The sequence below is a fragment of the Equus caballus genome, chromosome 11 (assembly GCF_041296265.1).
Source record: "Equus caballus isolate H_3958 breed thoroughbred chromosome 11, TB-T2T, whole genome shotgun sequence".
Classification (NCBI taxonomy): Eukaryota; Metazoa; Chordata; class Mammalia; order Perissodactyla; family Equidae; genus Equus; species Equus caballus.
In genome coordinates, this window is record NC_091694.1 from 4,204,371 (window position 1) to 4,224,908 (window position 20,538).

Sequence of the window (20,538 nt, forward strand, 5' to 3'; positions counted from 1 at the left end):
AGAAATCTAAAATATACGTAGAGCCCACAACCCACCTCGGGGAGCAAGACAGACCAGGCATATCAAAGTGCCTGGCGAGAACCAATCACATTTCTACCAACACAAACCTTCCACCAGCCTGACTTCCCAGCAGCCTTGAAATTGACGCATTTACATTAATCAGATCACATGTTTACCAGGGGATTATCTATCAGAACACTTTAATCCCAGGCTAGTTTTTGTCCATCTGAGCGCACAAAACTGACTGACGCAGCCTCATTCATCACCAGCTGCAATGTGCTCAGGGGATACCCATGTTAGTATTAATTTAATGAGGCTACGATTTAAAAGTCAGTCAGTTGCAAATCTTACTTTAATTCCCTGCAAGATCAATTTTGAATTATTTGGGGAAATTAAGCTTTGATTCTAAATATCCCCCTCCCATCCATTCTACTACTATAAATAGACCAAGAGCTGGCTCTGCTAAACTCTACGGGTAAGGAGGACTGGGTCTCAGGATCAGAAAGGTCAAAGAAGTGGTAATTTCTGGAACTCTAGTGGTCCCTCACAGTACAAACCACTAACAAGCTGAACAAGAGTGTGGATCTGCCATTACACCATAAGAAAATCTAACTAAGAGTCTGCTGGTGATCTGTTTCCTTCTTATAACTCAGGGAAGTTAGGACCCTCCTCTCACCTCCCCTCCAACAAGCGAAAACGCACATACCCACACCTAGGATAGAGAAAACAGGACTTGAGTTTCAAAAATAAGACTTTTCTGCACATATAGCTCAAAGTGAAAATAGATTTTTTTTAAAAAAAGGGGACCACAGAGAAAATATTTCCTTGTCTGGCAGGTAAGCTCAAGATTAGGAACTAACGCCCTCTTGACACATTTCCCACTAGGCCTCATCTACTCCAAGTAACAACTCAATTCTGTGTAGTCTGATGATTCCAAAGCTATCTGGAGTTTTTTGTCTCCTTCTCCTGAGCCCAGATCTGCCACAGTCAACTGAATACTAAGCACCACCACCTGGATGCATCTGGGTACTGATTAAGATGCCCCCAAAGGGCCAGCCCAGTGGCACAGTGATAAAGTTCGCACGTTCCCCTTCAGCGGCCGGGGGTTCACCGGTTCGGATTGCGGGTGTGGACATGGCACCGCTTGGCATGCCATGCTGTGGCAGGCATCCCACATATAAAGTAGAGGAAGATGGGCATGGATGTTAGCTCAGGGCCAGTCTTCCTCAGCAAAAGGAGGATTGGCAGCAGTTAGCTCAGGGCTAATCTTCCTCAAAAAAGCAAAAAAAGATGTCCCAAACTCACTTTGTCATCTTCCCCCAAACCTGGTTCTCTTCCTTCACCCCGTTTTAGTGAAGCGCATCACCATCCATGCAGTCACCCAAGTCAGAAACATGACCTACCTCCTTAGCACTCCCCCTACACAACCCCCCACCCAGAGCTGATTCTAATCCAACCCTCTCCTCCATCCCCACCGTCCCTGACTTCATATAAGCCCCCCCATCTCAGGCCTAGACCCTTATCAAAAGAAACTATACATGAAACCTCAGAGCTTGCTTCCCAGGTCTAGGCCCAGAGGACTGGCTCGCTCGCAGCTCCTCTCTCTCCCTCCCTTCCTAACTCAGCAGCCCCAGTCAGCCCCTGGAAATGATTTGAGTACCTGTGGAACCTCAGAACTGCCGTCCTCTGCTGCTACAATCATCAGCCCACGTCACTCACTATATCCTTCCTTGAACACCCACTGCCCCCTTCTTCACCTAGCCTACTCCTACATGTCTCCAAAACACACTCACCACCACCAGGAAGCCTTCTCTGACTCCCAAGTGTGCCTCTTACGTGCCACCATGACCTTTTCTACCTGACTTTACTATTATCATCTGTTCATGGGTCTGAGTATCTTGAAGGTGGGCTATGTCTTTATCTTTGTTTACTTGGTACCTAGCACAGAAGACCAGTGCTCTATGCATGCATGTTGAACAAACGAATGAACCCAGCAGTCCATCGTGATAATGAGTCAGAAGCCTGCTTAAGAGAAGACAACGGTATTTCTAGATCACTAATTAGAAGTAATTTTAAGTGGAGTTCTCTGTCATTCTGGCTGTCTCCATAACTGAAAGGAAACCAGCTCAGTAAGAGAATGGTCCCCTCTCACCACACCTCTTGCTAGCCACGTGAATTCAACAGGCCCGCCAACAGCTGAGTCAGATCGGCAAACTAAAATCTAAAATAATTTAAGTTCATGACTACACAGAACTATTATCAATGAATCAATGATCAGAGTTACAAGAAACCACATCATTCAGGGAATGAGGAATTGGGAGGTGTGACTGAACAACGGAGAAGAAACGAAAGTCAGCAGCCAACAGAGGGTGAGCGGCCACACAGACATGAGTAACCCCAAACAACAAGGCCATGAAGAATCGGAAAAACTCTGCAAACCAAGTAAGAAAAAGAAAGGGTCAGGAGCCTATAGCACTGTACTAGTCCCGGTCAAAGCCTTTATCCTCAGTCCCGACACAGACACTATTGCCAAGGATTATAGGACACAAATTTCTGAGATTTGTGTTTCTATGTTTGTGATTCAACTGAGTTTCTGGTTTAATTGTTGACCCGGGAAAACAACTCTCTCTCTCCACTTAAAAAGAAATATGAAGCCACACAAACTGTACCCACAGATACTATTTACAAAAAGGACTTCAGGAAGGCAATTTAGAGTATCCCAGCCGCCACACTGCCCCTTCTCCCCCAAGAAAACACTCGAGAAACGTCTTTTTTTTTTTTTTTAAGAATTTGTGGAGATTGCCCCAAGATTCTTTAGTAATCAATTCCAACGTTAAACAATGATTAATAACGAAGTGTTTTTCATCGAGTTTAAACACATACAGGGAAATGATGAAATCACCTGAACATCTCATCTTTGAGGGAAGAACATTTTTTGAAACTTTAAACCAAATTTCTCAGTGGTTCAATGCCAGGACGTAGAAGTCACGTGACTTCCCTACCCACTAGAACGGACAGGTCTTTGCTAAGCACCAACTACAGACAGCGGAGAGGCCACCTCTTCCACACCACCCCTCCCACCGGGTTCAGTGATGTGAAACTTAAAGCCACTCAGATCTAGGCTTCCAAGAGTTTCGTCCTGCGCTGAGTCTATCACCTAAAAGTTCCCCTAAATCAAATTTGAATTTCTGCTGAAAATCTTCTAACATAACCCAATACGAAGCAATTTCCTCTCTACACCGAGAATCAGCACATAGGCCTGGACCACAGAGCTCTGGACCAGGAGGTCTCAGCCAGGAGGTCAAGTCTACCCGAGGAGCAGAGCTAAACATCTAACCGAACACCAAACGCTACTAAAGGATGCAGTTCCGAGGAGTTCTTTTTTGTAAGGATCAGGGGTAAGGCTCGTTCTCTAATAAGAAAAGGATTTGCACACAAAAGTACTGTTTCTCTTTTTTTCCTATTAGCCATAGCAGCAGGCCTCTTAGGTCAGCGTGTTCTTGGCAAATGTTTACTCTGAAAGACCAGCGCCTGAACAAACTGCTTCAAAGCCTACTTCACCATTTACACAACTCACTTCAGTACTTTTCCAGAAGGCAGGCCCTTTGAAAAGTGTCAAGGGGGTTCGAGTGGTTCCTCTTTCCTCGCCTGAGTGCCACTGACTCAGGATTGCTTCACAGCCCTCTCGGGCAGGATGTGAGAAACGCTGCGTGCACAGAATCCCAGCAGGGCTGATTCACTCCCGCCAAGTCACCCCGCCGCCAGGATGACTTAAGGAAAAGACCCCTCCGAGCCCAAACAGTGTCCCTCGCGGGCAGACGCTCCCACACGCACACCCGGGGCTCGAACCGGCACGGGAGGGCGGCCCGCCCAGAGCGCACGCCCCGCGCCCCGCTCAGCGGTCCCCGCGCGGCGGCCCGGCTCGCCCGGCTCCGCGGGGTCTGCGGGGTCTGCGGGGTCTGCGGGGCCCGGCCGCGCACCCGCCCCTCCCCGGGGAAGGCCGCGGCGAGGCGGGGCGCGCGCGGGGCCGGGCGGGCTCGCGGGGTCGGGCCGCCGCTCTCACCTCCTGCGCCCGCGGTCCCGGTTCCTGCCGAGGCGGTCGGACAGGCGGCCGAGGAGCGCGGCCAACCCGGGCCGGCCGGGCAGCAGGCCCAGCAAGCGCCTCCAGAACACCGGCCCCGCCGCCGCCGCCGCCGCCATGGAGACTCGCCGCTTCCCTTTCCGCTTCCGGCGCGCGAGAACTTTATTGACAACCGCGCGCGCGGACACCGGGCGGCGCGCGCGCGAGCCGCGGCGGGAGGCGGCCCCGCCCCCGCGGCCTCAGTTTCCCCGCGGCGGGCGCCGGGGTGCGTCACGCCGGGGTGCCAGGCCCGGGAGGAGCGGGGCGCCAGAGCCGCTCCCCGCGCCCGCCCGCCGCGTCCCGCCGCCGCAGCGGCCGCCGGTGGGCATTACTTTTCAGGCCCCCCGGTCGCGTCAGGCTGCCCCTGATAGGCTGCGGCACCTCCCCGTAAGGTGTCAGTTAGACTTGGACAAAACTGGGTTCCCGCTGACTCGCCTTGGCGCGATGAGCACGGAAAGCCCCCACCGGACTGAGGCGAGACCATTTTTCACCATGTCAGCCCTGGGCCCTGCAGCTCCATGGCACAGAGCAGCCCAACCCGTCTCTGTGCAGTGGCTGAAGACCCCCCTCCATCTTCCCAATGCGCCCATATACACGCTGTAACCTGGAATGTACGGTCCTATGGCCCAAGGGGCTGAAGGAGCTCATCCCTAGAGCCAAGAACGCTTTTTGTAGTTAATTTTCTTTTCTTTCTTTCTTTCTTTTTTTTTTTTTTTGAGGAAGATTAGCCCTGAGCTAACATCTGCTGCCAATCTTCCTCTTTTTACTGAGGAAGACTGGCCCTGAGCTAACATCCATGCCCATCTTCCTCTACTTTATATGTGGGACACCTGCCACAGCGTGGCGTGCCAAGCCGTGCCACGTCCGCACCCAAGATCCCAACTGGAGAACCCCAGGCGACGGAAGCAGAATGTGCGAACTTAACCACTGTGCCACCGGGCAGGCCCCTCTAGCTAATTTTTAAAAAGGAACATGTTGCAGTATTCAGAGAGGCTGAAGAGATGGCTCTGATCTGTAACATGTGGCTCCTTGGTGGACCCACATGGGCTGGAACTTGGAACCTGGAAAAGCTGTAGGAGGTAATCATATCCTGCTTATTCCAGGGGGGGTGTTGTGAGGCTAAAAGGATGGCCACACTGGACGAAAAAACATTCTGAATTCCACTTACACCAAATTATCCCAAAAAATCAATTACACGCTCCCTACAAGAATGTTCATCTCAGCATTGTTCGTGCTATCAAAAACGTGGAAGCAATCAACAGTGGGGGAGTCGGTTAAATAAGAATGGCACATCACTATGTTGGCAGACCATGTATCCATAAAAAACTATGTTCTAGAAGAATGTTTCATGACAGTATGTGTAAAGTCCGAATTTCCAAAGAGTAGTATACTTATCTCATTTTGTTAAAAATTGGAAAGAGCGCATGCATACAGACAGACTGAAAGTAAAGACACAAAATGTTAACACTGGTGATTTGGTGCTATTCAAGAATTTCCAAACTGTTTACAATCGATGAGTATTTCAGATTGATTTTAACTTTTCCTTTACATTTAGATAGCTTTACAAATGAAGGTGGAATTTGATTCAACTCTTCCAAGTTGCAAGTGGTGAATCACCCGATTTCCTAACTTCCAGTAACTGGAATGAGACCATCCGTTGCATGGTTCTACTTTTGCACGGTGCCTGGCATGGGACAGCTGCCGAGTCAAGTTGCTGAATGGCTGCACCGTGATGCTCAGTGGTGAGGACCACGTGGACCACGGGAGCATCCTAATCATCCTGAAAAGAGCTGGCAACCTCTTTTTGCATGTGTCGCTTTGCTGTTGAGGTATGAAGTGCGACAAACAACCACTGTACCGTACCACTGGGAATTTCTGATCCAAAATAAATTGTAGTAACACACGGCGATATTGATAGCATGGTAAGTTAAACTAATAAGTATTTACATTAAGTATAAACAGACAGCAATGACCCATCCCTTCTGAAGCCACACACAGAACCCTTCTGGCCTTCACAGCTAGTTTGAAACAGCCAGAGCGGCAACCCAAGTGAGGCAACCATGACCTTGCCCCAGGACACGCACATTTAGAGGTTGCAAAAATTTTAAATAATGGTTTTCAGAGATTGAGCAATTTTTAAAATGGTTATATTTACATGATGACAGCACAAACCCTCTTTCCACCAGGAGGAATCTTTTTTCTGGGCTAGTTGGGGAGAATAAGTAGGGGAGATAAGGCCTGCTCAGATTACACAGGTGGCCCAGAGAGCGTGCCTGGGAGCACCCAAGGAGAGCGGCAGTCTGGAGCAGACACTACTACTGCCCCTGCGGGTCCTCAATTCCCACCCTGATGACCTTGAACGAGCAGGCCTCTGTCCTCCCGAGAGCCCCTGGCGGCTCGGAAGCCCGTCCGCTGAGTCCTCCTCACCCTCCTGCCTTCACCCACTGCCTTCTCGTTAGTCTGCCCGCTCCTTCCCAAACAGGAGAGGCCAGGGTTAGCATGACAGGGTCGATAGGACGGATGACAGAGATCATGTCTTCCCAAACGGAAAAGGAAACCCATTCATTAGAAGGAGAGTTGACGTCAGGGAGTGGTGGGCTGCTGCCCCTGATAGCGAGGCTGCTCTCCCAGGCAGGAAACACCAGGAAATCCTGCGCCAGAGCCTGGGCCTCACTGTCTGTGATTCACTCTCTGAACCCAAAATCCTGCCAATGTAGGAAGAAGGCCCCTCCTCCCCAAGCCTCCTTTGCAAGAGAGGGTCTCTCCCAAACACAGGGCTGTTTGCAGATTCAAGGGGCAGGAAGAGGCTGGCCAGCCCGTCTTCTGTCTCAGCGATGAGAAACTCTCCTATGGCAGTTTGACCTAGGGGCTGATCAGCTGTTTCTGAGGAGCACACTCTTGTTTTATGGGGAAGGTAGCCTAGGTACTAAGGATGGGATGGAACCAGCCTTGGGACCACTGCCTGCCTTTTCCTCCATTCTTCCACTTGGTCACCCCCGGCCTCACCAGCCTGGCCCCTTTTCAACCCCTCAAACTCCCCATGCACGTTGCTGCCTTAGGATCTTTGCATTAGCTGTTCTGTCTGCTTACAAATGTATTCCCCTAGCTTCTCTCATCCTTCCAAGTTCTGTCCTTCCCCAGAAATGCTTTCTCAGCCACATAACAGGATTGTATTTTCTTCCTGTTGCTTACTGTGATCTAATCTTATTTATTGGTTTGTTGTTGTGTATTTTGTCTCCCTGCCCCCCTAGAATGTGAGCCCATAGAGCCTTGTTGCTCTGAGCACCCCGAATGGGACCGGGCAGCAGAAGCAGGCTCATCAACACTGGTGTAACAAATGCACGCAGGGCAGAAGGGGGTGAACTCCAGAGACTCCGGCTGCAGAGACAGCCACCCGGCTGTGCTGTTCCGCCGAGGGTGGAAGCAATGGTGGCTGGACCTCCTGGGAGTTTACCGACCTGCTGTCACATAGCAGTTTGCAAAGCTGGCAGTTCAGGCCAACCTTTGGAGGCTGGCTCACAAGAGCCCTCCATCTCCCTTCAGTCCACCAGCCCCTTTCCTGCCTTCATTCGCCCTGGGATACAGTCGCCCTGCTGAGCTGTTACTCTGATCTTTTCCAGTCCTTGATACCGTTTTCCCCAACACTAAGACCTGACCCCAGCCCTCCCGGGTATAAGGCAAGCTTCCGTTCCCTCAGAGCAGGGGTTGGCAAACATTTTCTTAAAGGGCCCAACAGTAACAATTTGACACTTTGTGGGCCAGATGGTATTGGCAATTACTCAACTGGTGCCAAAGCAGCCACAAGCAATAGGACTGAGCACAGCTGTATTTCCAATAAAACTTTATTTACAAAAACAGTCCGCCAGCCCATGCACCATAGTTTACCAACTTCTGCTTTAGAAAACCGTATACCTGGGGCCAGCCTGGTGGCACAGCAGTTAAGTTCACATGTTCCACTTCAGCGGCCCGGGGTTCGCTGGTTCAGATCCCGGGTGCGGACATGGCCCCACTTGTCAAGCCGTGCTGTGGTAGGTGTCCCACATATAAAGTAGAGGAAGATGGGCACGGATGTTAGCTCAGAGCCAGTCTTCCTCAGCAAAAAGAGAAGGATTGGTGGCAGATGTTAGCTCAAGGCTAACCTTCCTCAAAAAAAAAAAAAAAGAAAACTGTGTACCTGGCATAGGCCCTACTAGGCCTGTATGACCCTAAAACTGAGAGAGATGAAGTCTTCTGGCACCAGGGGCCTGAGCTGGTTGGAGCTATGGGGAGCCCCAGAGGAGCTGAAGGTTGTGAAGAACAAATTTGTCAAGCATGGAAGCTCAAATCAGCAACCTCACCGGTAGGGGTGAGGAGCCGGTCGACGTTTCTGCATTTATCATTTAAACTTTTCAATGTCAAAAATCTTGTCATCTGTAAAACAAAACACCTATTGCTCAATGGCTCCCTCGCCACAGAGAAGCCCAGGATAATCTGGCCTTTCATCAACAAGAAACCAGAGCCCAAATTTCTGGAAATGCCTCCTGGGCAGAGCGTGCTGGTTTGTTTCTCTGTCGCTGGTGAGAGATAAATGCAGCTCTCAGTTTCAGGGGAATCTCGGCCTCCTGTGGCGTGGCAGGCAGCCAGCGCCACCCCAGCGAGGAGCTGCGTGCCTCCTCGTGATCCAGCAGCCCAGCGCGTGGGGAAACACGGCGGCCCATCGCCAGTTATGTCCTGGGAATCCCGGGCTCCCTGAGCCCTGAGTGGGTGGCCGAGGCAGGGCTGAGGGGCTCCCTGGCAGAACCCCACCCTGCGGTCGCCTTCTCCTGCTTCTCCCTGCTCAGCCCTCATGGCGAATTGAAGCAAGCAGCTGAGGTGCCCTGGGGGAGGCTGGCATCCTCATCTGGCGCAGGGCAAGTCTTGCTTGAGATGAGGCCAGGCCTAAGCAGGTGGGAGGAGGGCTTTGGACTCCTGGCCCAGGCCTGACTGATCGCCAGTCTCCTGGAAGTTAGGAAAGAGACTCAAGATGACTCCCCCAAAGTCAATCGCACTCTTGCCCTCTAGCCTTGAGAGGGGGAGGTGGGAGGACAGAGGCCAGGTCGGGTTGCTGCCTGGATGCCTGCAGCTGCTGGCAGGGAGGGAGCGGAGGGAGGAGAGGACAGCACATAGATGTGCTGAGCTGGAGAGCCCATGTCGCACTTAAAGGGCCAACGGAGACCTGCCGGATCACCGATTTTTCCAAAGAAAGCTCCCGGTTCAGATGCGGATGTGAAATTTCCAGATTTCGAAATGTCGTCTCAAAAAATTTTTTAAATACAGGCCAAACAATGCATCTATGGGCTGTATTCAGCCTGCAGCTGACCGCCTTGCACACACTTTCTCGTCTATCATAAGAGTCCCAGGTGCCACAGGAGGACGGGGTAATGGCAGAAGATCACAGCGCACCTGTTTGTACCATCTGAATGCTGAACCATGGGACTGCATTGCCTATTCGTAAAACACATTTTAAGTTTCCCCAGTTCCAGAAGTCAGAGAACATGCCTGACTCACCTCCCACGGATAGAGTATGCTCATCTTCTCGGCTCAGAGCTGCCTCAGATTGAGCTCGGAAGCGGGGAGCTAAGCCTTTAGTGGGCGGGAGGGAGAGTGAGGCAGAAGTGAGCGGTGGAAAAGATGCTTGGCAGCAGAGCCCAGGTGCCCAGGTGCTGGTGGTGCACCCCTGCCTGCAGGGCTTGCTCCTAGCACCTACAAGCTGGGAGACTTGGGGAGGTCAGGTGACCTCTCCAGACCTCAGCTTCCCATCAGCTTGCGCATGTCGCTTGCTCAGGAAATCCCCTTGGATGTCCTTCCCAATAGATGAGGTCTCCCCATAATATACTCACACAGCCCCCGGGGACTTCTCCTTCGCAGTACTTAGCGAAGTCAAAATTAACTAATCATGACATCAATTGTGGGAGAAATTTTCCTTCTGAAAAGAATCTAAGCTCCATGAGGGCCCAGACTGATGAATTCCGGGCACCCAGCTCAATCTCTGACACACAGTAGGTGCTCAATAATTGTCTCCTAAAGGTATGAATGAATGAATGAATGAATGGTTTTCTAAAATAAGTCTTGCAAGAGCAAGAAATGACTCAGGGTGGGTCCACCTACCCCAGAAATCTGGACCCCCACCAGCATTTTGTGTACGATTCTAGGAGCTGATGAAATCCTGGGAAAGGGCAGCTCATGTATCCTGGGTTAGGAAACTGACCTACACCCCCGTGAGGCTGGGTAAGTGCAGCACATGCAGGGGAGGAGAGGAAGGCATGGCCTGGGAGAGCCACCGCACCGTCACACCTTAGAAGCTCACCTCTGTCCCTGATGGACACTCCCACCTCCCACTCCTTCCAACCTGCTTCTCTGCCATTGCGGCTGGCTCTGGACCCAGGGAGCCAGGGAGAGGGTACATCATTTTCCCTTTGAGCTTGCCCAAGAATCAGTGGGTGACAAAGCGTGTGCCAATGTGTGCCTCACAATGCGGAGGAGCCAGGGACCTTCCCAGTGTGTCACACACCTGGATGGGGGACTCAGGAGGTCCTCATGGAGACCCCACCACTGCAGGAAGCTAAGTGCAGGCCGTGGGAGGTCAGTTCAGATGCGACATGCACACCCAGGTGAGGTGGTGAGCAGCACCTGACCCAAGAGCCCCACCAGTCAGGGGCTCCCACTGCAGTGCTCCAGCGGCCAGCCTGGCTGTTTTAATTGTCGGGCAAGCCAAACAATTGCATCCACCGTGTCCCCCACGGGCCCTCAGCTCTCCAAGGGCGTCTGGGGCCCAAGGCACGTCTCCCAGGAGCCAGCCTCACCGCTCACCCCCCTCGCGGGCTCTCCTTCTCCTGGGCACTGCCACTTTAGCTCCAGGCGTTGGGCCAGCCCTCATTTGCATTGCAGCCCAGATGGTTCACCACAGCCTCGCTTCCCAGAACTGCCCGCTACCCTGGTGTCTGTTCCCGGGTGCAGGCGCGGGCACAGCGGCTGCTTCGAGGTGAATAGAGACTCTTCCCACCCCTGCCCCAGACAGAGCAGGGTTTGTTGGTTTGGGGTCAGGGGAGATAATTGGCTGGAAGCTAACTCCCCTCACTCTCTACCTCCCAACTCAGAACTTGGAGAAGATGCGGATTCCTCTTAGAGCTGGTGGGAGGAAACTCCCCTCCCTCCCCAGATGTTCCCCACACACTTCATGCCGTCTGCGCCCTCCTATAGTGCCCCCCCACTCACCCACCCGCCACCCTCCCACCGCCTCCCAGACCCCCTCTGCGGGTGGAGGCATGGGCCCCCAGGGCAGGGGTCGGGAGCTCAGGCCCAGCCCCAGCCGCAGAGGGAAGGAGGAATCTGAGAGGGCAGGGTGGGCGGGTGGGTGAGCAGGCGCAGGCGGGTGGGTTGGTAAAGTGTTTTCTTTCCCTCCCTCGGCACTTTTTCTGGGAAACGCCAGAGGCCGGCTGGGCCTGGAATGCCAGGCTTGAAAGAACTCCTCCACTGCTCGCAGACATCTGAGCCACAAACCTTTTCATTAGCTCTGGGGCCCCTCCCGGCAGGAACAAAGGCCTATAAACTGGAATGCAGCTTCCCGGCCACAGGCCATTGTCCTGGCATCCCTGGCCCGCCCCTCGGAATTGTCTAAAGCAGGAAAGAAAGAGATCAGGGTCAACCGGGTATGCGACCCCCGAACCTTTGCCCATGCGCTGGAAAGGTCATCTCCACCATAGGCCTGCCACCAGCAATGCTGGCCCGCCATCAGTCCTGGTGGGCGGGGGCTTCAGCTGAGAGGGGCAAAGATGCACGGAGCTGGGCTGCCCAAGGAAGTCCAGCCCTGGGAGGTCCACACTGGGGCAGCAGGGGCCAGGGCTTCAAGAGGTCAGGTGAGACACAAGCCCCCAACATCTTCTCCAAATTGGCCAAGAGAAAGAGGGGCAGGAGGACTCTCCTGCCCCTTTGCTTTCACCACCGGCGCTGGACCAGAAGCTCCAGAGGGAAGGAACCAGGCTCTTTTCCCACCATTGTACCCCCTGGCCTGGCCAACTAACTGGCTCATAGTAGAAGCACAATTAGTGTGGAATAAGTAATATCAGGCCCCTGCACAGTGAACCCCCGGGCTGCCTCCTTGTGCTGTAGAAAGCCCACCAATCTTGAAGGAGGGAGGCCTTGGGCTTGGTGTTGAGCAACTCTGTGGTCTGAGGCCAGTCTCCTAACCCATCTGGCTGCAAAAACAGCCACCGAACAATGGCAACCTTAGGGCTCGCCTCCCACCCCGGGCTGGCCAGAGGACAAGGAGATCATCTATGCAAGTGTGAGATCTTATGCTCACTGAGCCCGGCCATAGCTCCCAGCGACCACTCCATGGGCACCAGGGTTCCCATCTGTGAGGTTGGGGGAAGAGCTCATCATCTGTCACACACCATGAGTAAGTGGAGCCCCACAGGCAGCTGAAACCACTGTGTACTTCCCCTCCATCATGAATGAATATCTCTATTATCTTTATGACCAAGCATCTTTGCCTGGAAATGGGATTCTGACTTCATAGAAATTCTGCAAAGGGAGAGACGAGGAAAAGGCGGGAGTCTCCTAAATCCCTTAGCTGGGAAAACAGCAGAGTCGGACAGAGGGGCCAGACCTGGATAATGCTTCTCTCCCCTTGGGCCCCTGGCAGACAGGGAAGGCAAGAGACAGCACTGCCTGAGGTCAGCCCTGGTTTGGGCATCTCTCTTGCCAGGAAGTGGGTCCCTGGGAATGTACCCTGTATTGGCACAGTGTCTCCTCTCCCACTTTTCCAGCAAAGTTGGAGTCCTCACACCCTTGGTCTTCAGATTAGCAGGTTTAAGATTTTATTTTATTGTTTTTTCCTTTTTCTCCCCAAAGCCCCCCGGTACATAGTTGTATATTCTTAGTTGTGGGTCCTTCTAGTTGTGGCATGTGGGACACTGCCTCAGCGTGGCTCGACGAGCGGTGCCATGTCCGCACCCAGGATTTAAACCAACGAAACACTGGGCCACCTGCAGCAGAGTGTGGGAACTTAACCACGCGGCCACAGGGCCAGGCCCTAGCAGGTTTAATAATCTCCACCAAACCATCCACAGGGCTTCCAAACCCTCTGTACCATCTATACAGCCGCTCCTGAGCCCCGCAGGAAGAAAGCAAAAGGTGCTCTAGAAGAAAGCAGCAGGTGGTATCTAAAAATGTTGGAAAAGAGAAATCAACACAATCCCTTATTTAAAGATTCACTGAGTACTTTGTATGTACCAGGTTCTAGGCTTACAAAGAAAAAATTAAATATAGTCCGTTTCCTCAAGGTTCTCACTGGACAAGTAGTCAGAGCATGTTGGTCAACGTGGAAAGAGGTACCCTGGAAGTTTAGGCTGCACCTCTGACAAATCGCAAAGGAAAAGTAGAAAACAGCCAAGGTGTGGAAGGTAGTTCCATGGCGGGAAGCGAGCATGCACAGACCCAGGCCTGGCGAACGTTTTGCAGACAGCCTGGAGCTCCACGTAGCCGGAGCAGGAGGTGTCCGTGGGCCGGTGGCAGCTGGTGAAGCCGCAGTGGGGCAGAGAGCCTTAGATACACACTCGCTGAGAGGTTTGGATCATCCCAAAGGCAACGGGAAACCCCTGAAGATAGTAGAAAGCCAAAGGCAAACCTGATGGCGGGCTGTACTGTTTGAAGACAAGCAGCTTTTTGGAATGTCTTATATAGAAGATATATCTCTCCAAAACATCAAGCCATTCATGGCCATATCCATCTCCCAGTACCCGGGGCTACAGCAGCTCAGCTCTCTCTCCTCAAAGACTCCTCAGTGCTTCCAAAATAACCACAGCTAACATGCATTGGGCATTGAATATGTGCAAGGCACCATTCTAAGCATTTTGTATGCACGAGCTCGTTCAGTCCTCACAACAACCAGATGAGGTAGGTACTATTATTAGCCCATTTTACAAATAAGGAAACTGAGGCACAGCTGGGGAAGTGAGTTACTCAAAGTCATGCAGCCACTGGGTGGTGGAGCCCGAAGAGCAGTTCAGTCTCCTAAGTCAGTATGCAGGGAGCCCAGGCCACCTTCCCACTGAATGCCCCGCCTGACCTTCTCTGGCCAGGGCAGCCCCTTTTGGGGCCCTGGGCATGCCTGCTGACCCTGCCCCCACCCCCCTCTTGAAGTCATCCCTGTACTCTTGGACCCACTCTAAACTCCTCGCTAGCCATGCAGACTTTGCTGCTGGCCCTCTGCAGAGCCCAGGCTCACTTGGGTACCATGCTGTCGACATTGAGACTTACCTGTTTCAGAGGAATGAGCCTCTCCAATCAGACTGGGATTCTGGAATTCCAGGGCTATTGCTTCTTCCTTATCTCTCTCCCCCTTCAAACTCCCCCTCCCCCTCAAATGAACCATCATAGCCTCATGGGATGGTAATCACAACCACCCCTTTCTCCTGGCACTCACCACTTGGGGGTCCCAGGTCTCTTGCCTCGCCTATCTCCCTGCAGGATTCCCCCGGCACTTCTGTCTTCCCAGCACTTCGCCCCATGCCTGGCAAAAGCAGGCACTCAATGAGAGTTTGTGGAATGGATGAATGAACCTGACTTGTGTCAGAGCATTATCATTTACAAAGCACTTTCTCATCCATTAACTCGAGGGCTATTCCTTGTGAGTCTTCTTTGCCCTCCACAGGGCTCAGCACAGAACTGTATGGTCATGGTGCAGCCTCCTAATAATCAATGGATGAGAAAAAGAATGAACTCATTATGGAGAGAAGGAGCATCCATTTCAATCGCCTGCAAGCATCCTGAGGGCAAAGACCGGGTCTTATTCATCATTACATTTCAATGCCCAGCACAAGGCCTGGTACATAGAGTCCAATATTTGTGAAATGTGTTGAATAAATCAATTTCCCTCTCTGCAGAAGTTACAAGAAGTGACAAATTTCCTCCTTACTATTGCTCCTCTAATAGACTCCGAAGGGAGAGTTGGACTGAATTGCTTCCATTCCTAGCACACTTTGACATGCAGAATCTTTTCTTTTCTTTTTTTTTTTTTTTTTAATCTCAGATCTCTGATGGGAAAAAGGTTCTTCTTCCTATTTTGCAGATGGCAAAACTAAATCCCAGAGAGGCTGGATGTCCTCCCCAAATGCCACTTAGTCCCCCTGACATGTGTGGGGGAGCGAGGTGATGGCACAGATTGAAGACAGTGGCGAAGGCAGGGAGGTGCCTTTCGGCTCCTGGAGAAGCCAAGGGGCCAGGTCTCTGCGGTCTAGACTCCAAGTTGCCTGCTGTTGGCCCCCTGGCCCTCCTTTCCCACTCACTCTCTTCAGTCCGGCGGCATTTGGGAAGAAGGTAGGGCCCAGGGCCCACAGCCCCTGTGTCCTGAGAGGTGATGATCTCAGTGCTGCTTAAGCTGGTTCTCAGGTGTCTCTAGCACTCCACTGCCTGTTTGGGGACAGATTGCAAAACTTTCCATCCTTCAGAAAGCTGGCCCTGGTTAGCCCAAACCAACCACATCCATGCCAACGTGACCAGGAGCAAATCTATCACTCACCGCAGTCACCTCCTCTTCTTCTGCCCTGAAAGAGATCAGACCCCCACACTCAGAGGTAAGGGGGGGGCACCTTCTAGGTGGTGGTGGGCCATCCGGAAGTGGGCTGAACTCCTGAAAACTGCTTTCTGGAAATCCTCCCCATTCCCAGGTCTAATTCCAGACGATGATGTGAATTCTCTTCGGTCCCTCGGCTAGGTCGCCGTCCCAGCTCCTGAGCCATCATCCCCACTGCCCCCACTAGTTGGTTCCCATTCCAAGGCTTAGGGGGAGCAGCTCCAAACTATACTCCATTTGCTAGACCCCAGGGCGCCCTCTAGCGGACGCGGGGTGCGGGATGGGGCCATCGTTCGCCCTCGGGCCAGTCCGGCTGCGGAAGAGCACCTGGCTGGACCCACGCGGTACCACGCAGGTTTGGAGACCTACGTGTCAGAGAGTGGTGGTTGTTTGTTTTTGCTTTTTTGGTGGTGAGAGGCGGCACTCATGTCAGCGAAGCGAAAGAACCTGGCAGTGAGCTGATGGGCTGAGGCCGGACAGCTGCCACGCCGGCTGCATCCCCTCTACCCCTGGGACTCCTGGCTTCGCCTCGGGGACATGCCCACAGGTGACTGTCGCGCCCCGCCTCCTGCTCCCATGTCCGGCCCCAGCTTCGTGGGCCGGCTTTGGGGTGTCCCCAGTTCCCTTGCGGCAGTCCCGGGCCTCCTGGGGCCGCGATCGGGACCTCGGGCAGACTCGGGGGGAAGAGGGGGCGGCGAGGGGGTGTCCCCGCGAGGTCCGAGAAAAAGGGAAGGGGAGCCGGGAGACTCTCCTGCTCGGCCTCCTGGAACTGCCGGCGCTCCTGGAGCGGCGCCCCCGCCTCTGCCAGAAACTGGCCTTCTTAGAAGGGAGGGGGAAAGTGTGAATGAGAAGTTGGGGGCGGAGCGCGCGCGGGGGAGGGGCCGCTGCCAGGAACGCGCCGCCGGGGCTGGCGCCGCGCCCGCCGGCCGCCCTGGCCGCCTCGCGTCGCGCTTTGTCTCCGCGCGCGTCTCTGCGGGTCCCTGGCCCTGCCCGCGGCCCGCCCTCGGCCGCCCGCGGCCCCTCCCTCGCCCTCCGCGCGCAGCCTTTCATTGCTGCGAGTAGTGACTAAACATTACAAGAAGGCCGGCCGCGCAGTTCCAGGAATCGGGGGGCGGGGCGCGGCGGCCGCGTATATACCCGCTAGCGCGGCCTCCGCGGCGGCTCCGACTCCGACTCCCCGCGCCGCCGCCGCCGCCGCCGCCGCGACTCCGGCCCCGAACGCCGCCGGCCCGGCCCAGCTCCCGCCGAGGCCCCTCGCCTCGCCCCCGCCCGGCCGGCCCAGGGGCGCGCAGGGGGCAGGGCGGGCGCCCCGGCGAAGCCCGAGGGACGCGCGCGCGAGGGCCCCTTTGTGGACTTCACTGCCGCCAACATCTGGGCTCAGCGGGGGCCACAGCTGGCCGCCGCGCCGCCGCCTCGCCTTGGGGACCGTAGGAGGCGCAGCCCCAGGGCCAGAGACTTCAGTTTGGGACCAGGTAGGAAGGAGGGGCGCGGCATGGGGAGCCCTCGCTAGTCCCGAGAGCTTTTCCCGGTTTCCCCTCCCCTTCCCGGGTCATTCCCGGCAGAGAGGGAACGAGGTAGGGGGCAGAGCGGATGGAAGCCGGAGATTCCAGGTTCCCGGAATACCCAAGCTGGGGCCCTCGGGCTTCTCCTGTCCCCTCCCTACCGCCCATGCCTCGGATTTCTCTTTCCGTCCCCGCCGCCCGAGGCCACCGGACTGAGCGGCGCCCAGAGCGTCCCGGGGGCCCTTCTCCCGCTCCCCGCCCGGGCCACGCTCCTGGAGATCCAACTTCCGCGCCTGAGTTTCCCACTCTGCGCCCTCCCAGTGCGCACGGGGGAAGGGGCTGCCGGGGTCCACCCTGCCGGCGGGGCGGGGGCTGGGCGGACTCTGCGGGGTGCCCAGGTCGGAATGAGGGCCCAGGCGAGGGCCTTCGGGGCAATGGGGTGTCCTGGCCGCTCTGCGGAGGCAGGGGAGCCGGGGCGGGCCGGGCGCGCTGGAGGGTTCCGGGCACTCACGCGGCGCGCGCCTTCTTCCCCGCAGCCCCCCGGGATGCGGTAGCGGCCGCTGTGCGGAGGCCGCCGAGCAGCTGCAGCCGCCGCCGCGCAGATCCACGCTGGCTCCGTGCGCCATGGTCACCCACAGCAAGTTTCCCGCCGCCGGGATGAGCCGCCCCCTGGACACCAGCCTGCGCCTCAAGACCTTCAGCTCCAAGAGCGAGTACCAGCTGGTGGTGAACGCAGTGCGCAAGCTGCAGGAGAGCGGCTTCTACTGGAGCGCCGTGACCGGCGGCGAGGCGAACCTGCTGCTCAGCGCTGAGCCGGCCGGCACCTTCCTCATCCGCGACAGCTCGGACCAGCGCCACTTCTTCACGCTCAGCGTCAAGACCCAGTCGGGGACCAAGAACCTGCGCATCCAGTGCGAAGGGGGCAGTTTCTCGCTGCAGAGCGACCCCCGGAGCACGCAACCGGTGCCCCGCTTCGACTGCGTGCTCAAGCTGGTGCATCACTACATGCCGCCCCCCGGCGCCCCCTCCCTCCCCTCGCCACCGACTGAACCCTCCTCCTCGCCCTCCTCCGAGGTGCCAGATCAGCCGCCGGCCCAGCCGCTCCCGGGGAACCCCCCCAGGAGAGCCTATTACATCTACTCGGGGGGCGAGAAGATCCCTCTGGTCTTGAGCCGGCCCCTCTCCTCCAACGTGGCCACTCTCCAACATCTCTGTCGGAAGACCGTCAACGGCCACCTGGACTCCTATGAGAAAGTCACCCAGCTGCCTGGGCCCATTCGGGAGTTCCTGGACCAGTACGATGCCCCGCTTTAAAGAGAGCAACGGGCAGGGGTCGGCGAGGGGCGTGGGTCCCCTCTCCTCCGTGGCACATGGCACAAGCACAAGCATCCAGCCGTGAGGGTCCTGCAGCTCTGGGTGAGCCAGGGGGTGGACAGGCCCCTCCCTCCGGCCCTCCCCCCTGCAGAAAGGGGCAGGCGGGACCTGGAATGTGTTTGAGGGAAGGGGCGGAGCCACCTGAGCGCCCCTCCCCCACTCCAGCTTCTCCGGAGGAGCCAGCTGGCCCGGTGGGACAGCAGCAAGGACAGCAGTGGATTCTCTCCTCACTTCTTCCACTCCCCCTGCACTTCCAAACAGGGGACACTGCGGAGTGTTGAACTATGAGAACTGCCGGGGAATCTTCAAACTTTCCAACGGAACTTGTTTGCTCTTTGATTTGGTTTAAAATGGAGCTTTAAACCTGAGCAAGTGTCGGGCCTGGGAAGGGTGCCGAGAGAGGGTGCCTCAGGGGCCCCAGGGCTGCAGGCTGGCCAGCGCAGATGGCCACTCCCATCGCCCAGCCCAGGTGAGGAGGGTGGCTGCGTGGTCCTCCCCTGGCTCTGGGGAGAAGGGCAAAGGGTGACCTGAAGGGGACTCTTCTGCGCCCCCCCTTCCTCCCCTTGGGACAGCCACCGGAAACACAGGTCCTAGAGTCCAGGGCCCGTCCCTCGTTTTAAGGGGGAAGTGGCATTTGGAGGGGGATGACGGACTGGTCGGTTCTTCTTCCCCACCCGTGCTATACCTTCCAGCACCTGCAGGGTTGGGGAGGATGGAGGAGAGGAGCCATCTTTGACCCCAGACCCCAGACAGTGAAGACGGGGGATTCTACTTTGTGCCTCCTGACTATGTCTGGCTAGGAGATTCTCGCCTTAAATGCTCCCTGTCCCATGGATAGGGACTGGCACACAAGAAGCCAATCCAGCCAGAGGCCAAGGGATTCTCGGAGGGCACGCAGCTGGCCACTCACCATGGCAGTGGGCAGGGGGTAGAGATCCATGCCTTCCAGCTGAGCGCTGGTAGAATGCTAGCCTAGTTGGTATTGGCCAGTCACTTGCGCCTCACCGTGCCTGGGCTCTGGCCAGAGCAGAACCACCAGGTCCCACAGCCCCCGAGGCCCTGCACCCTGTCCCTCCTCACCTGGGGTGGGGGGCACAGGTAGGAAGTCACCGGGAGGCCAGGGCCCCAGCTGCTCCCACTCTGCAATAGCACTGATTAGTGAAAGCTTCCGGGAATGTAGCAGCGATGGGACTACCTGGAACTGTTCTTTTTTGGGGGAAAACTGAACAAACACACAAAGTTTTCTGTGTCAGGTATTGGGCTGGATGGGGCAGCTGTGTGGTGGGGTGTGTTTTTTTTCCCTGTTATTTTGTGGGTTTTTTTGTTTTTTAATAATGTTTACAATCTGCCTCAATCACTCTATCTTTTATAAAGATTCCACCTCCAGTCCTCTCCCCTCCCCCTACCCAGGCCTTCGAGGCTGTTAGGAGATGCTTGAAGAACTCAACAAAATACCAGTCCAACTCAAACTTTGCACATATTTATATTTATATTCAAAAAAGAAACATTTCAGTAATTTATAATAAAGAGCACTATTTTTTAATGAAAAACATGACTTGAGCCTTTCCCCCCCCCCCCACCCCCGGCCCCTTCTGTGCCTTGCTTTCTCTTTCACCCACACCCACACTCTGCATCCGAGAGGAGGAGGAAAGGAGCCACCGAGAGTGGCGGCTCTGCCCCCTTACTGCCATGGCGCTCCTCGCGGTGGAATCAAACTCGACTTCACGTCACTCACAAGCTAAGGCAGCCACCTAAGACTGTACCGAGAGGGGTAATTCCTGCTACTCTGATTCAGATCTGACCAGAATATGCAAAGCAAGTTCGAAGGAAGCGCTTCAAAGGGCTTGCAGGGAGTAAGCTGAGCTGTGGTCAAAGCTTTTAGAGGCTCCAAGCTATTAGAGGCGCGCGGCTCCTTGGCAAGGAGGTGTTCCGAGAAAGCCCAGGCTACA

The 20,538-nt window shown here is 55.2% G+C and overlaps 2 protein-coding genes and 1 long non-coding RNA gene across 4 annotated transcripts in view; 2 read left to right on the forward strand and 1 right to left on the reverse strand.

Annotated features, from left to right (window-relative positions):
- The window catches only part of PGS1 (phosphatidylglycerophosphate synthase 1), a 38,593-nt gene extending 34,282 nt beyond the window's left edge, over positions 1 to 4,311 (reverse strand). Inside the window, exon 1 of the mRNA XM_070225875.1 lies at positions 4,064 to 4,311. Within this exon, the coding sequence (XP_070081976.1) occupies positions 4,064 to 4,200 (137 nt within the window). The 5' untranslated portion in view covers positions 4,201 to 4,311. The remainder of the gene's footprint in view (positions 1 to 4,063) is intronic.
- A 97-nt stretch (positions 4,312 to 4,408) lies between these two features.
- On the forward strand, positions 4,409 to 8,521 carry LOC106782941 (uncharacterized). The gene is made up of 3 exons (XR_001380356.3): positions 4,409 to 5,199; positions 5,676 to 6,042; positions 7,372 to 8,521. It is a non-coding gene; the product is annotated as an uncharacterized lncRNA (long non-coding RNA).
- An 8,348-nt stretch (positions 8,522 to 16,869) lies between these two features.
- On the forward strand, positions 16,870 to 20,139 carry SOCS3 (suppressor of cytokine signaling 3). 2 transcript variants are annotated; one of them, XM_023651604.2, is made up of 2 exons: positions 16,870 to 17,185; positions 17,752 to 20,139. In XM_023651604.2, the coding sequence occupies exon 2, from the start codon at positions 17,840 to 17,842 to the stop codon at positions 18,527 to 18,529; it is 690 nt and encodes a 229-aa protein (XP_023507372.1). In that variant the 5' UTR covers positions 16,870 to 17,185; positions 17,752 to 17,839; the 3' UTR covers positions 18,530 to 20,139. The 2 variants fall into 2 exon arrangements, with proteins under 2 accessions (XP_023507372.1, NP_001116851.1); NM_001123379.1 differs by lacking the exon at positions 16,870 to 17,185 and having other exon boundaries at positions 17,840 to 18,529.
- The last annotated feature ends 399 nt before the right edge of the window (positions 20,140 to 20,538 follow it).

Coding starts and splice junctions, on each gene's coding strand:
- SOCS3 (XM_023651604.2), top strand. CDS start 17,840: ATGGTCACCCACAGCAAGTTTCCCGCCGCCGGGATGAGCCGCCCCCTG.